This window comes from Sceloporus undulatus, chromosome 3 (genome assembly GCF_019175285.1).
Source record: "Sceloporus undulatus isolate JIND9_A2432 ecotype Alabama chromosome 3, SceUnd_v1.1, whole genome shotgun sequence".
Lineage (NCBI taxonomy): Eukaryota > Metazoa > Chordata > Lepidosauria > Squamata > Phrynosomatidae > Sceloporus > Sceloporus undulatus.
In genome coordinates this window covers 213911755-213926160 of record NC_056524.1, presented here as the reverse complement: position 1 = coordinate 213926160, position 14406 = coordinate 213911755, and the positions used below count along the sequence as shown (strand labels likewise).

Below are 14406 nucleotides of genomic sequence, written 5' to 3'. Positions count from 1 at the left end.
GTGCACTTCAGTCACCAATTTCAAATATGTTCTGAATTTGGCTTCATTGTTGGACTCCTTAGGATGATGATGATGATGATGATGATGATGATGATGATGATAATAGTTTATTTATATCCCGCCCCTTGAGGTCAATCGGGGCGGCTAACAACAATAAAATACAATACTTTGTAGATCAAAATTCCCTCCCCCCCTTAAAAAATTATTAAATCAATTATAATTAAAACCAACTAATTAAACAACATTAACACATACACATTATTACAAGACAAACAAAACAAAACAAATAAAACAGTAAACTACGGTAGCATTTCCAAGGAGGACCTTGGGGACTCTTATAAGAACAGGGTTCCTGAGGCCAGGGTTATCTAGTCCAGAAAGGCCTGCCGTAAGAGATCCGTCTTGACAGCCTTTTTAAAGCTGTCTAAAGATGTCAATTGATGGATCTCGTCCGGCAGGTCGTTCCACAATCTGGGGGCGACAACAGAAAAAGTTCTCTGGGAGGTAGCCGAAAGCCTAGCTCTTTGAGGCTGCAGCAAATTCCTCCCAGAGGACCGGAGTGTGCGGGGAGGATTATATGGGAGGAGGCAGTCCCTGAGATAGTTTGGACCCAAGCCATTTAGGGCTTTAAAGGTGATAACCAACACCTTGTACTGGGCCCAGAAACTAATAGGCAGCCAGTGGAGGGACTTCAATACCGGAGTAATATGGATAGGTAGATCACTTACCTGGGTGGTGAAATGGAGGAAGAAGAGGAATATCTGCCTTGCTTTCAATGTCCTTCTGCCTTCAGCTAGTTTAGGGGCATGCTGCAGATCTTCTGTGTATGGTAATATCAACTATATCCAGAGATTGCGGAAATTACTTTTTTGGACTATAACTCCCAAGACCTTGTAGCATGACCATCATATGTATCATGGGAAGTGAAATAAAATGTACTCTCTTTGCTATGTAATTTTGTCCCTGGAAGGTTTCCTGCCATCCAGTTCTTCCTATGCTGTCCAACTCAGCAGGAAAACTGAAGTCATTAATTCAAGGGGAGAAAGTGGAAACCTGTTTCCCATCGGCATATGCTGCCACATCAAGCTGCCTTCACTGATACTCCATTATCTCAATTTCCTTCCTAGGAGGAGGCGTAATGGGTGCTGTGGGTCGTAATGCTGCTAGGACAGTCCTGGAGGATTTCAAGAACTTGTGAGCCAGTAGGAACATATTTTGCTGCTCTGACGCAGGAAAAGAGACCCCACCAGTTTGCATGCTAGTCATTCCAGCACCTAGAAATAATCCTCCTGTGAAATATCTTTGAACTTGATTTGAGAGAGACTTTTCAAAGGTTGCTATCATCAAGACTAGTTGTTCTCAATATGCCAGTTAGGGAATGTTGCTGTGTAATGTTCTTGCAGTCAGACACTAGCAGTCAGACATTACTAATGCTTTTGTTGTTGTCGTTGTGTGCCTTCAAGTAATTTCTGATTTATAGCAAGATTTGTTCAGAGGGAGTTTGTCTTTGCCCTCCTAGGAGATTGAGAGAGTGTGACTTGCCCAAGGTCACCCAGTGGGTTTCCATGACTAAGTGGGGATTCAAATCCTGGTCTCCAGAGTTTTAGTCCAATGTGCAAACCACTATACCATGGTGGCTCTCAAACCAATTTTACAGATCCTTTATTCTGTATTATCCTTTCTTATCAGTACTCTTGATTTATATTCAACAACCTGTTTTTTTCTCCTTGGCTTGGTTGGAGGAAATCTCTTCCTCCTATGAGAAGCAGAGGTGTGGGAAGAATGATGGGTAAGGTTAAATCCTGTGTAGGACCTGCTTGTCAGCCAGTGGAACTGAGACCTGCTGGATTCAGGGCTTTCTTCCAGAAGTCACAGCTATGTTGCTGAATTTGCATAACAGGACATCCTGGTTCCTGTTCATCAACATGCTTAAAGCAGGGGTGAGCAAAATTCAGATGTTGGACTGCAACTCTCAGCATTCCTTATTGTTGGTCATACTGACTAGGATTGCTGGGCATTGCGGTCCCAGCTAGATGTTTGCACTTTTTTCACTCCTCTCTTAAAACAGGCATTTGGGAACCATGGCTTGGAAAGCTGAACAAACTACGCTCTGTCTCTGAATATAAGCTTGAAGTCCAGACATTTCATGGTCTCCGGGAGCTCAGAAACAAGGCCATTGTCTGACAGTATCACCTTAGCAAAGGGATCAGGAGAGTCTACTGCCATTCATGTCATTTGACCTTGTGCTCCCTATCCAAAGCTGGCCATGCCTGACTGAGCCCCAGTCCAAAAGAGCCATATTTCTCACTAGCAAAGAGCAGCTGCTTGCAAACACCTCTCTGCAATCTGACTGCAAATCCAGCCTGGAGGTGGCTACAAGCCAAATACCCTCTCTGGCAGGGCATCTGTTGTGTTTTGCAGGCAGAACCATCCTATTCACAAATCAGTTGAGCCGGTGTGCTTGGCTTTTGTCCAGTTCCGTTCCATTGAAATAAGTGGGAATAAATCAGCTTAAATCTAAATAGCACACTTTAAATGGCATGTGGACTGCAGCCAAAGAGTGTCAACACAGTAAGGAAAATCAATAACTAACTTTCCTCCGTAGCTATGATGGATTGATTTAATGTGAAGCAATGATTGTAAAATCATTACCAACTGTATACTTAGAAAATATGTATCCAAAGATTAAAGAGTTTTTAAAAAACTGAAAATCTGACTTTCTTTTGTAATAATGTTTCTTGCCTTTTGTTGGGAGCTCTTTACCACTGTCTTTTAGGATGGAATACAAACGACAGTGATGGTAACAGTGGTTTGGTAGTTGGGATTTCAGTTTCAGGGTACTCTGTCCCAGATATCATTGCTGAGCAATATCCATTCATTTCAATGTGGCCTGTCTGAGAACCTGGCATAAAACTCAATTGAAATAAATGACATTTGTGTCCAGCAGTAGCTGGCGGACTTTTCCAAGGAGAAGAAAATTATCTAGTGCTGACAAGCTTCTTGCTATTATGTAAAGCTGTTCAATTACTGCCATAAAAATAGACATCTGAATGTTTCCTTTGAAAAAGCTGAAACACATTAGACAAAATAAATGAACAGAATACTTTCTCCCACCCTCACAAAAAAAAATTGTCAAACCAAGAATACGCTGTCTGAGATATAATGCAGTCTAAGACATTTTCTCTTTCTGCACCATTGCCCTACTGATTCATGTCTGGTATGCATTCCCCTATAACCTCTGGATGTTTTTCCCCTAGCTGCAGTTAGGAACTTAAATACAGGAACATTTAACTTTTCCTGATGTTTTTTCTTAATGTTAGCCTGTAAATTTTTTGTGCACTGGGCCTCAGTTCCATAACACCACCCTATGACTGAGGTTCCTTATCTCGGTGGAACTTACTGGCTGAGAGTGGGTGCTCAGCAGACGAGAGCTTCTTTATCAAACGGGTCATAACAGCAAAGCACAATGAAAGGAACCCACGTCTTACAACTCCTTCTAACACTTTGCTCCCAGCCAGTTAGACCTATTACTGCCACTGGGTGGAAGCATTGCTCCTTTACTGCTTGCTCAGCAATGTCTGAAAAGAACAAAGCCAAATAGAATGACAATAACTGCCTTTCTGATACAGTTCCATTCTTCTCATTGTTTTATTATGTCATATCCACCTTATACACAGCTATTTTAGCAACAGCAGAACTACCTAGCAAGCACTGCACCCAGAGAATGCCCTTCTGCAAGAAGTATGGTGTTAAAGATGATGGAAACTATACAGAGTGGTCCAGCTAATAGATTGGGGGAGGGGGATCAATGCCTACAAGAGCCACCTTTCAAAAGCAGAAGGCAGAGATGCTGGTAGTCAGGGAACAAGTAATAGGTGATATGCTGCTATGCTAGTCCCCCAGTGAGAGAGCCACTAGGGCAGCCAGTATGGTGGTGTGGTTAGGGTGCTGGTCTGGGAGGTGGATCTGAAATTTCATTTCCACTAACACTTGAAAGTCATTGGCCAATCTTGGGGACAGCAAAGTCTTTCTGAGCCTGACCTGCCTCACACATTTGTTGTTGTTAACTGCCTCCAAGTCAACCCCAACTACAGCGACCCTGTGGATGAAACATCTCCAAGCCCGCTGTCCTCCACTGATCCCTTAGGTCCTATAAATTCATTCTTGTGACCTCCTCAATTGAGTCTGTCCATCTACTGTAGCTTGTGGTCTTCCTCTCTTTCTACTTTCCCTAGCATTACTGGCTTTTCTAATTAGTCATACTTTCTCATGATGTGGCCAAAGTACAATAGCCTCACTTTGATCAGCTTGGTTTCTGGGGAGATTTCAGGCTTGATCTGTTAAAGGACCCATTTGTTTGTCTGTTTGGCTGTTCACAGTATCCTTAACATTATTTTCCAGCACCACAGTTCAAAGGAATTGATTTTTTTCTTATCCAGCTTCTTCACTGTCTAGTTTCACATCCATACATGGTGGTGGGAAAAACAATGCCTTGGACAATTCTAACTTTAGTGCTCTGTTATATATCTTTACTCCTTAGGATCTTATCTAGCTATCTCTTGGCTGCATGGATAAAACAGAAGATGAGGAGAACCATGAATATTACCTTACTGAGGGAAAGGCAGGATGTAAATCTAACAAAGCAAGTAAATAAGAGAAAAGGCCAACCCTGTTTGCAGCTAGTGTTCACTTAGAGAATCCCAGGCTTTTGAGCACTTGAAGGCAACTTTGCACGTCATGGTTTCCTGTGTGGAAATTAATATAACTGAGTGGTCTATGTTGCCATTGGTTCACCAATCAGTTTACTCATGATATGAGGTGTCTCCCAAGGGTTGGGACTGGAAATTTTAAATGTCATACAGTGTGCTTCAGTAGTTCAAGCATATTGGAGTCATAATATTTTCTCTTGCTCAACTTTCCTCTGCTTTCCACCTGCCCTCAGTTCTCCAATCCTTTATTTGACTTTGGGTTAGTTTAAACAGCCCTGCAGTCCCTGGAGAACTGGTGTCACTATTCGTTTCCATGTGCAAGTAATTGCTCATCCCTTGGTTGTCTGCCTCTCAGTGGAAACACTAGAGCAGTGCAAAGGAAGTGGTTTGGGAAATAATCCTCAAATATACTGTATCTTTTCTTTCCTCCTTCCTCTTCTTTCGTCACAAGTATTCAAGAGTTGCATATCTGAGCATGAGAAGAAGGGACCATAGGAAATGTTTTATAGCCATTGCTTGAAAATGTTACTTTTTTGGACTACATCTCCCAGGATCTCCCAGCTACCATGGTTGGGGATTCTAGGAGGTGTAGTCCAAAAAGTCATTTTTCAAGGCCTTGTCATACCTGGGCATACTGTTTATATGTCTCCCCCAGTCTGCTGTGGTTGTCCCTGTAACCTCTCATGACTTCTCTGGTTAAATATAAGCCAGATTACAAAATAGCCCCACAGCTGAAAGGGAGGAGAGAATGGGCATCAGTATACAAGCCCTTATCAAACAAGAACTCAGCCTCGTGGCATTGAGACTCAAGCACACTATCAGCTTCCCCTTCCTTTCCTTAGGTGTTTGTGTCTTCACCTAAGCATGGCTTTCCTGCCATCCCATCCCAGCCTGATGCACCAGCTCCCTGCCTTAAACTTCCCTGCTGGATAACTGAAGGGAGCTGAATGTCCTCCCATCCCTTGGATCTGCTTCCAAAACCTCTTCCTCTTGCTGATGCTTCTCCAAATTGAACTCTGTGCCCTGCCTCCCACCAGCCCCCTAAATAAAACATCTTTGGAATGAGGTGCTGCACCTGAGACAGCTATATAAATATTGACGGGATAAGAATAGCTCCCAGCTGAGCTGTTTTTAGTGCTGCCTGAGCTGCTCCCTGGACTTAACCACAGAACACCCTTGGCCCTGAGGTGCTGACACGTGCTTCGTTTTGCCAGGGCTAGGACTGAGAAGGAGGCAGAGCACCACCTCCTTCTCCACCCTGTGCCACGTAGGACTGGCAAGCAGGCTTAGAAAATTAATGAGACACAGCATCCGAGTGTTGGCTGCATTGATAACAGAGCTGTAGTTCTGTCTGTGGGCAGCACAGAATGGAAGGAGGTGCCAAGGAGAAACAAGAACTGGCTCTCATCTCATTAATGTCTCTTTGGCTGCAATCTTATAACCACTTGTCCAGGACTAGACCTTATAGCATTACACCACTGGTATCTCAAAGAAAGCCCTGCAAGGGATTCAGAAGTGGAGCTCTATAGCCCAATGTGAGCATGCATGCTTTATTATGTTTTCAAGGTGCGGTGAGGGTCTGGTTTAATGTTCTGGTTGAAATCTTGCAAATGGGAATCAATAGCCCTTTCCAAGAGACCCGGGAGAGATGCTGCCAGTTATGATATCTGCTTAGTCCTGGGACAGATGAGTCTGGCAAAGTATGACGCTCATAAACTCAGGAGGATTAGTTCCTTGCAGCCTTTCCAAGGTGGACCATGTAAAGCATTTGACAAATATAGATGAGGGTAAAGAGGCTGCTGTGCCTTTGTACTCTGGCAATTCTCTAGTCATTTGTCCTGCTTTGTGTACCATGTCTGAAATGAACTGTACTAAATCAGAGGGGTGACAAGGTCCCATTATAAGCCATGTGGGGGCCAAGGAGATTTCCTTTGCACATGCAACTGTGTGGGCAGGTTGCTGCTTGATGAATGAGCCCAATGGAAGTGGCAAACCTGGCCTCTTTGGGGAAGAAAATTAACCTATGCTTCTCTAGAATGCTTTTAATATTTTTCCTGATCAAAGTAGGAAACAGGATCATATGTAGGATCAAAAGCAAGATTATTTACAAAACAGGCTGATTTGCCATAACCACAAGAGAAGCTTGAGTTTGCTTGTTTTCCTTCCCAGGATAGTGTGTATAAATTGTGGATAACTCATATTCACATTAGAGTCAGTGCCCCCTATGGGGGGGGGGGGTTACACCACTTCCCCCCAGACATCTTGGATCTCAAAGAAAATACCTTTTTCTGTTGCTAATGGAATTTAAATTTCCTGGAGTTTTAAATCATTTGTTTCCCAGTATCACATGGCCAGAAGGAAGAATAGCTTTCCTGCATTGATATCCATCCATATAATCTCAACTGAAAACAACTCCAACATCTTGACAAAATGCAGGCCAGTGACTAACATCATCAGTTTTTCTTTCTCCTGTATGATTTTTAACACCTCTGACTGATGAAGATGTCAGTGGAGCTTCAAAAGCTTGTGGCATGTATTATGGGCATTTTGGTTGGCCCTATAAAGGTTGATACCTTTATGGGACCAACCAAAATGCACATAATACATGTTTGTGGATTTTGGATGTTATTGTACTTTACTATTTGGATAAATGTGCCGTAGAGTGGTGGCAGTTACATCAAAACAATGTTGTGAAGTTGAATCCTTCATTGCAGTTTTTCTACACTACAGGTCATACGAGGCAGATGGCTCATCTGGATCAACACCTGGATCCTTTTTCTCAAACCCCTCTCAACATTTGTTCCTTGCACATTTGTTTGCCTGACAGATACCTCCAGAGTTGGCATGACAGGCATAAAAACAGGTTGCTGTTATTCCACGGAGCAGAAGTGCCTATTCTGTCTCTGTGTTGTTGATGGCAGATGGTCTCTTCTCTTGGTTCACTCTACCCATCATTCCATAACTGGTCTGTATTGACTGTTCTACTGCTGTTTTGTGCAGAACAGCTGCCCTGTTGCTGACAGCACTGTGTCATAAGCAATACATTTGGAAGGATTTTCTCTTTTGGCAATCATTCGTGCCTTGAATTCATGTCATCTGAAGCCACGTGCTGGAGAAAGATGTGGAAAGAGTGACACTGCCTGGCGTTTGATAGGAAGCTGACCACGAATAGGTATTCCTGGGATTCTACCAATAAACAGGGTGGGAAGCTCCCTGTGCTCATTCCATAATGGTTGGGCGCATAGTTATTATTTTCACAGGCTGGGCCTTTCCCTGCAAAGAGTTCCAAAGCACTGTGATAGCAATGAGCTCATCAAGGGGTATTTTTGGGCCATGTTTTTTTCTAGCTCCTCATGTCAGAAGCCTACTCTTTAAATTCAAAACAAACAACGTGCAGCCACTGGCACATTCCTGCCTGGGATGTGGGCTACGACATGGGCAAACGCTGCTTCCTGTTTATCTCTTGATTCACAGTTGGGCAGTGGGGGGGGGGGACAGGGGACAGCGTTGCTGCCAGGATGAGGCCACAGATGTAACTAGCAGACTCCAGGATGAGCTTCAAGGAATAACATACCAGGAGGAGAATTGAAGACCAAGGTTGGCAGAACTGTAGAAATGACCCCTGGGCAAGATTATGTGACAACAGTAGGCTGGGACTACTAGCTTCTCCATTTCTCAAAAGTAACTAAACAGTTACGTTTTAGTTACTTTATTCAAAAACATATGTGACTACTACAAGCTGCAGGGTTGTGATACTTAACACTCTCTTCCCATGTGTGTATGTGTCCTCAAGTAGTCTGTCAACTTATAGCAACTTATGAACATCATATGGTTTTCTTAGATAAGGAACACTCAGAGGTGGTTTTGCTAGTTCCTTCCTCTAAAATATACCCTAAAGCACCTGGTATAGCAACTCTCACCCAAGTACTAACCTGAGTTTCCTGCTTAGCTTCCCTGATCAGATGGGATCTGGTGCCTTTAGGTCTCATCAGTTCCTCAAGATCCATAAAAGAACACGAGGCAGCATTTGAATCATATCATATTTCTCTTCTATCATTTAGTGAGGTTGTAGACTCATAACTATACAAGTTACTGAAAGGGTACAGTTATACTGCAAAAGAATAATGTTATCCCTTGGAGAATTACAATTATAATGTAAGGTAGTTATTTTTTTGTTAGAGGAACTGCTTGCAAATAATTACTTGTAGCCATTTCTCGCTACCTCACATCTGCATACACCAAGACTCATGACTTTCTAACAAGGCTCTTCACAGACTGCAGAAGCACTCACATGCTCATCCTTGAAGCCAATAAAATTGATACACACATTTAAAACAAAGTGTGTATCTTTCCACATAGTGTGCCATTAATCTTTGCAACTTACAGCCAGAGGCCCAAGATTACTAAACACAGTTAAAAGAAATGACTAGGCAAAAATGATGGGGAGACAAGAATATAAGTGGCTATTATTAACTAAGATGGACAGGAGATAAATCCTCAGGTTGGCTGTGTCCCCAGTCAGTCAGGTTCTTAAAGGTGGAAATGATTGACAGGAAGTCAAGCTCTCTATTAGTGTTCTGAGTTGTTATCTTCCAAAGCAGTCTTCTTCAACCTGGTGGTCTTTTGATGTGCTAAATCAAAATTTCCATCATTCCCAGTCACCAGAACATTTTTGTGTGCTGTCTGGGGATGATGGCAGCTGTTCGGCAGTGGAACACACTCTCTCGGAGTGTGGTGGAGTCTCCTTCTTTGGAGATTTTTAAACAGAGGCTGGATGGCCATCTGTCAGGGGTGCTTTGATTGTGTATTCCTGCATGGCAGGAGGTTGGACTGGATAGCCCTTGCTGTCTCTCCCAATTATATGATTCTATGATGTCAGCACACCTGGAAAGTGCTAGCTTAGACAAGTCTGCTCTAAAGGCTTTGCCAGAGAATCCTAAATAAATTTGATGAGCAAATAGCCTGATCTGATCTACTCACAATTCTCTTTATTTTCTTAAAGTAAGGAGTTATGCACATATTTGAACTCAAGAAACATCCAAAGAGAGGCCCCTTTTCTTTAAAGGGATGGTGCTTGCCTTGTTCTGTTTTAGACTGTACTGGGCTCATTGGTAACGAAAGAGTGTCTAGAATGACCCTAGCACAGAAAAATCTTCCAGTGCAACAAGAAATCAGAAGAAGACTAGGACTTAGAAGGCCAGCTATGAAGGAACTAAACAAGATCCTGAAATGTAAAGATATTGAATACTAAAGTTAGGGTTATCTAAGTCATTGTATTTCCCATTTCTATGTATGTTTGTGAAAGCTGGACAGTGAAGAAACCTGATACGAAGAAAATAAACTCATTTGAGATGTGGTGCTGTAGAAAAGTTATGTGACCACCATGAATTTCTAAAAAGACCAATAAATGGGTCCTACAGCAAATTAAATTCAAATCCTCCCTAGAAGCCAAGCTGTTGTACTTTGACCATATCATGAGAAGACATGACTCATGAGAAAAGACAGGAATGCTTGGTAAGGTAGAAGGCAGCTGGAAAAAAGGAAGGTTGCATTCCAGATGGATAGACTCAGGAGTGAAACAGACCGCCCCTTTGTGCCGGCTTGGGGTGGCATCAAAACGTGGTGTTTAGATGCCGTATGTGCCAGCAATGCCCTGAAGTTTAGACGCCACCCGCCCGGCTACATGGGGCCGGCTTTGCAGTGCTCTGGTGGCATGACATTTACATGCCGCACACTGCAGGAGTGCTGCAAAGCCAGGGTGACATTGGAAAAGTTGGCTTTTTGCTAGCTCAAAAAGGAGCGGCAATTTGTGCCAGCAAAAAGCTGGGTTGGGACTGTGGCATGTGGTTGCCATGGCCCCAACCCATGGCCCTCCAGGGCCATCTGATTTGACTCTCAATCAAGGAACCCAAAATGGTGGGGTCCTGGGAGGGCACCCATAATTGTATTTCACAGGGAAATAAATTTAGCTTAATAGGAAGCAGTGAGAGGGCTTCAGATCATGCTTTAAAAGCCAGGGTCTATCCTATGTATAACGGTTCCAAACAAAGAATTCCAGACAGCATATTCCAAATTAGTTTAGTTTTATTTATAGCAACAAAGGGGAAATCAACTTTCACATAAAGATACACATACACACATGAACTAATGATGTAAAAGGTGGTAGCCAATAGAGATTTCAGAGGGTTTAGCAGAAGGTGATATTTTACTGGTTTCAGGCAAGGAACTCTGACTGAGTCTGGCTCAGCATGTAGCCTGGACCTGGGTGGGCCTATGTGTGCCAAGGAGTCAAGGGAGAAATGGACAGGGTGGCTGTCTGTACTCAACTGAGACCAAATTGGTAGTACACATCAGATATATTTATAGGAAGAAATGTGTCCTGATGCAGTTTCTCAGGAATCTGAGTGGATTTTTCATGAGAATAATGGCCAGAGGGGTGTGGAAATGGGCAATCAGTTCAGATGTCTCACACAAAGAGGTGTCATCTCCAGAGGGAAGGGCCCTTTGATTCTCATACTTTTGGCAAGTGTATCGCCCACCATCACATTCCTGTGTAAAGGAATTACGCAGGTCCCAGCCTAAAAGAACCTATCCTGTCTACGTGTGCTATCACTTCCAAGCCAAGTCTGCTGGATCTCCTTATTTGAGCAGGCTATTGTCTTCAATTGGGGCTCCTTTAGTGGCTATGCAACCAAACCTACCTTTAATATTAAATTGATATCAAATGTCAATGGGTGAAGGAGGGCTATTCCATGCAATAACACCATCATGACCTTGAGTCTGCAAGATCTGAGCTGTTGATGATAGGATGACATGGAGGTCACCCATTCATAGGGCCACCTTAAGTTGAAATCAACAACGAACCAGCTGTCTTCTGAGGGATTGTGGATTTGCCAGTAGTGAATTATGCTTAACTACCTCCCAAATAGACTATTGTGTGCAGCTGCCTTTGAAAAATATTTGGAAACTAGATAATACAAAATGTGATCATGTTGGCTGTGGGAGTTCAAAAATTAATACTTGCACAACACTAATGCAAGAGGGATTTGCATTGGATTTTCCCCTGCAAAACTTCCCCTGTGTTAATTTTCTTTCCCACAAGCTGCCTGCTGGCTTTGAACATGGGAGGTAAGTCTGGTTTAGGGAAACATCTTGGGGCTGCAGAAGGAAAATCAGTGGGTTGAACAAGTTTTAAATCTCTTCTCCTCTATTGAAACTCCACTATTAGCCAGAAAACAACATTTGTTCATCTAATATGTAGCTCTGCCCTTTGATGGATAATTTAAAAAAATAAAGACAGGTTAGCTGAGCCAAGTCTCAAACCAAACTTTCTTTCCAAGCAATAGATGTATCATGAAGTTGAAGGCTTTCATGACCGACATCCATAGTTTTTTGTGGGTTCTAGGAGAGTTTATTCCTGATGTTTCACCAGCATCTGTGGCTGGCATCTTCAGAGAATTCTCTAAAGATGCCAACTACAGATGTTGGTGAAGCGTCATGAGTAAACTCTTCTAGAGCATGGCCATATAGCCTGAAAAACCCACAAAAAACAATAGATGCATCCCTTGAATTGATTTTAATGTGATTATTTGCATAAATGTTATTAGATCTCTTAGATTCAAAGTGGGGTTCATCCTCCCACCCTGTTTTTTGTTTGTTTGTTTGATAAATGACCTGAGACAAAATCCTGTTCCTGGTTGTCATCGTCCTGTTTTCCCCTTCTCCAGACAGGAAAGAATTGTATAGCTAAGTCTGGACGTATCTGTGATGTTCTGGGACATTCCTAACAGACATAATGCTGATGAGTTACAAGGAAAACATCTGTATGGCCAGTTGTGGTATTATGAAGGAAATTCATTCAAGGAAGAAGGGGGATGCAGAAATCAAAGAAGATTCCTGGTTCTTTCTGTGTCAGTTTGAAGAGAGTGGTGGTCAATAACCAGAAGCCAACAATTTTGTGAGGCACCTTATCACTCTGTTTTGGGATTGTCATCTTGCAGTTTTGTTGATTATAAGTTTGCTGTAAAGAAAACCATGGGATGGAGATATTATGTGACATTGAAGGCAGCTGTGTTGATCTGTTTCTGGCTCTGTATATTGTGTACCTTTTGGTCTATCTGTCTCTCCATCTATACACACAGGCACACATAGAGCCAAGATTTTCTGGTTCCTTTTCCTGTCATATGGAGAAACATTAACTGAGAACTGAGCAGTTGTCTCCACCAGGAGTAGCTCTTTTGTAAATCTCATAGGTTTTAATTGTCCATTAAAAAAACATGGGAAAAATGTTGTATTACAACAATGATAGCTAATAGCAATATTGTTGCAGGGACAACTCAGCTGCCTCTCCCTAGCTAGCATGAGGTTTGCTGCTAAACTCAGAGGAAACAAGACAGTTTGAACAGTGTGTATCTTCATCATGGCAATAAAAAAGATGCAGTGCTTTGGTCCTGCAAGCATGGACTCCACTGCACATTGTCTGAATCACATCATCAAGATCAGAATCACATCAGAAGGAAGTTACATCACTCCTATTTGTTCTTTTGGCATTCTCATCTCTTTACATCTTAGCAATGAACTGGAAGAGAACAAACCAATTGAAGCTTAATTAGGCAAGACATGGTCCTAGTCAGATGAAAGACATTTCTGGGAACAGGGATTTAGCCTGGTAGATAGGGTTACATGCCCCCCCCCCTTCCGAAAACACAGGTTTGCCATTTGGGGGTATTCCTGAATTCAGCCCAGAGCCTGGAAGCCCAAGTTTCAATGGTGAACAGAAGCGCTTTTGCACAGTTAACACTAGTGTGCCAACAGTCCCCATTCCTGGCTCTAGCCACAGTAACATGTCTTGGTTACATCCCATTTGAATTACTGCAATGTGCTCTACGTAGGGCTGCCTTTGAAAAGCATTCAGATACTTTGTGAAGTCAAAGGCTTTCATGGCTGGCATCCATTTTTTTTGTGGGTTTTTTGTGCTATGTGGCCATGTTCTAGAAGATTTTCTTCCTGACGTTTCGCCAGTATCTATAGCTGACATCTTCAGCTTCCAGCCACAGATGCTGGTGAAACGTCAGGAAGAAAATCTTCTAGAACATAGTCACATAGCCCGAAAAACCCACAAAAAACCATTCAGATACTTTACTTGGTCCAGAGAGCTGCAGCCAGATTTGGCTAACTGGGGCTGGCTACAGGGAACATATTACTCTTTTGTTGCATCAGCTCCACTGGCTGCGGGTCCGTTTTCCAGCACAATCCAAAGTGCTGGTGATGACCTATAAAGCTCTATATGGTTTGGGTACAGGTGCTTTGAAAGATTGTGTCTTCCTTTATGAGCCGATTAGAGCTCTAAGATTGTCTGGAAAGGCCCTTCTCTGTCCCACCATCTTCTCAGGCTTATTTGGTGGGAACATGTGAGAGGGACTTCTCAGTGGCTGCCCCTGGTCTTTGAAAAGCCCTCCCTAGATTAGTATGGCTTTCTCCTTGCTTTGCTTCCACTGGCAACGGAACACATTTTTTGTGTCACCAGGCTTTTAGAAATTGAAGGGGGTGGGCTTTTAATAATGTGCTGTGCTGTACAGTTTTATGGTTTGTATAATCTTTTAATGAATTTTAATATTTTAACTTTATAAATGAATTGGTTTTTAATTAACTTTTATATTTATACTTTTATCAAAATTTTTGCATAGTTTTTAAAGCT

At 42.6% G+C, this 14406-nt stretch overlaps 1 protein-coding gene and 1 long non-coding RNA gene across 2 annotated transcripts in view; both read left to right on the top strand.

The window, feature by feature from the left end:
- PYROXD2 (pyridine nucleotide-disulphide oxidoreductase domain 2) overlaps positions 1-2711 on the top strand; it is a 38627-nt gene extending 35916 nt beyond the window's left edge. Inside the window, exon 16 of the mRNA XM_042459235.1 lies at positions 1128-2711. Coding sequence (XP_042315169.1) covers positions 1128-1198 — 71 coding nt within the window. The 3' untranslated portion in view covers positions 1199-2711. The remainder of the gene's footprint in view (positions 1-1127) is intronic.
- Positions 2712-5968: 3257 nt separating this feature from the next.
- On the top strand, positions 5969-12790 carry LOC121926486. The gene is made up of 3 exons (XR_006103027.1): positions 5969-6244; positions 7440-7881; positions 12437-12790. It is a non-coding gene; the product is annotated as an uncharacterized LOC121926486 (long non-coding RNA).
- Positions 12791-14406: the final 1616 nt, after the last annotated feature.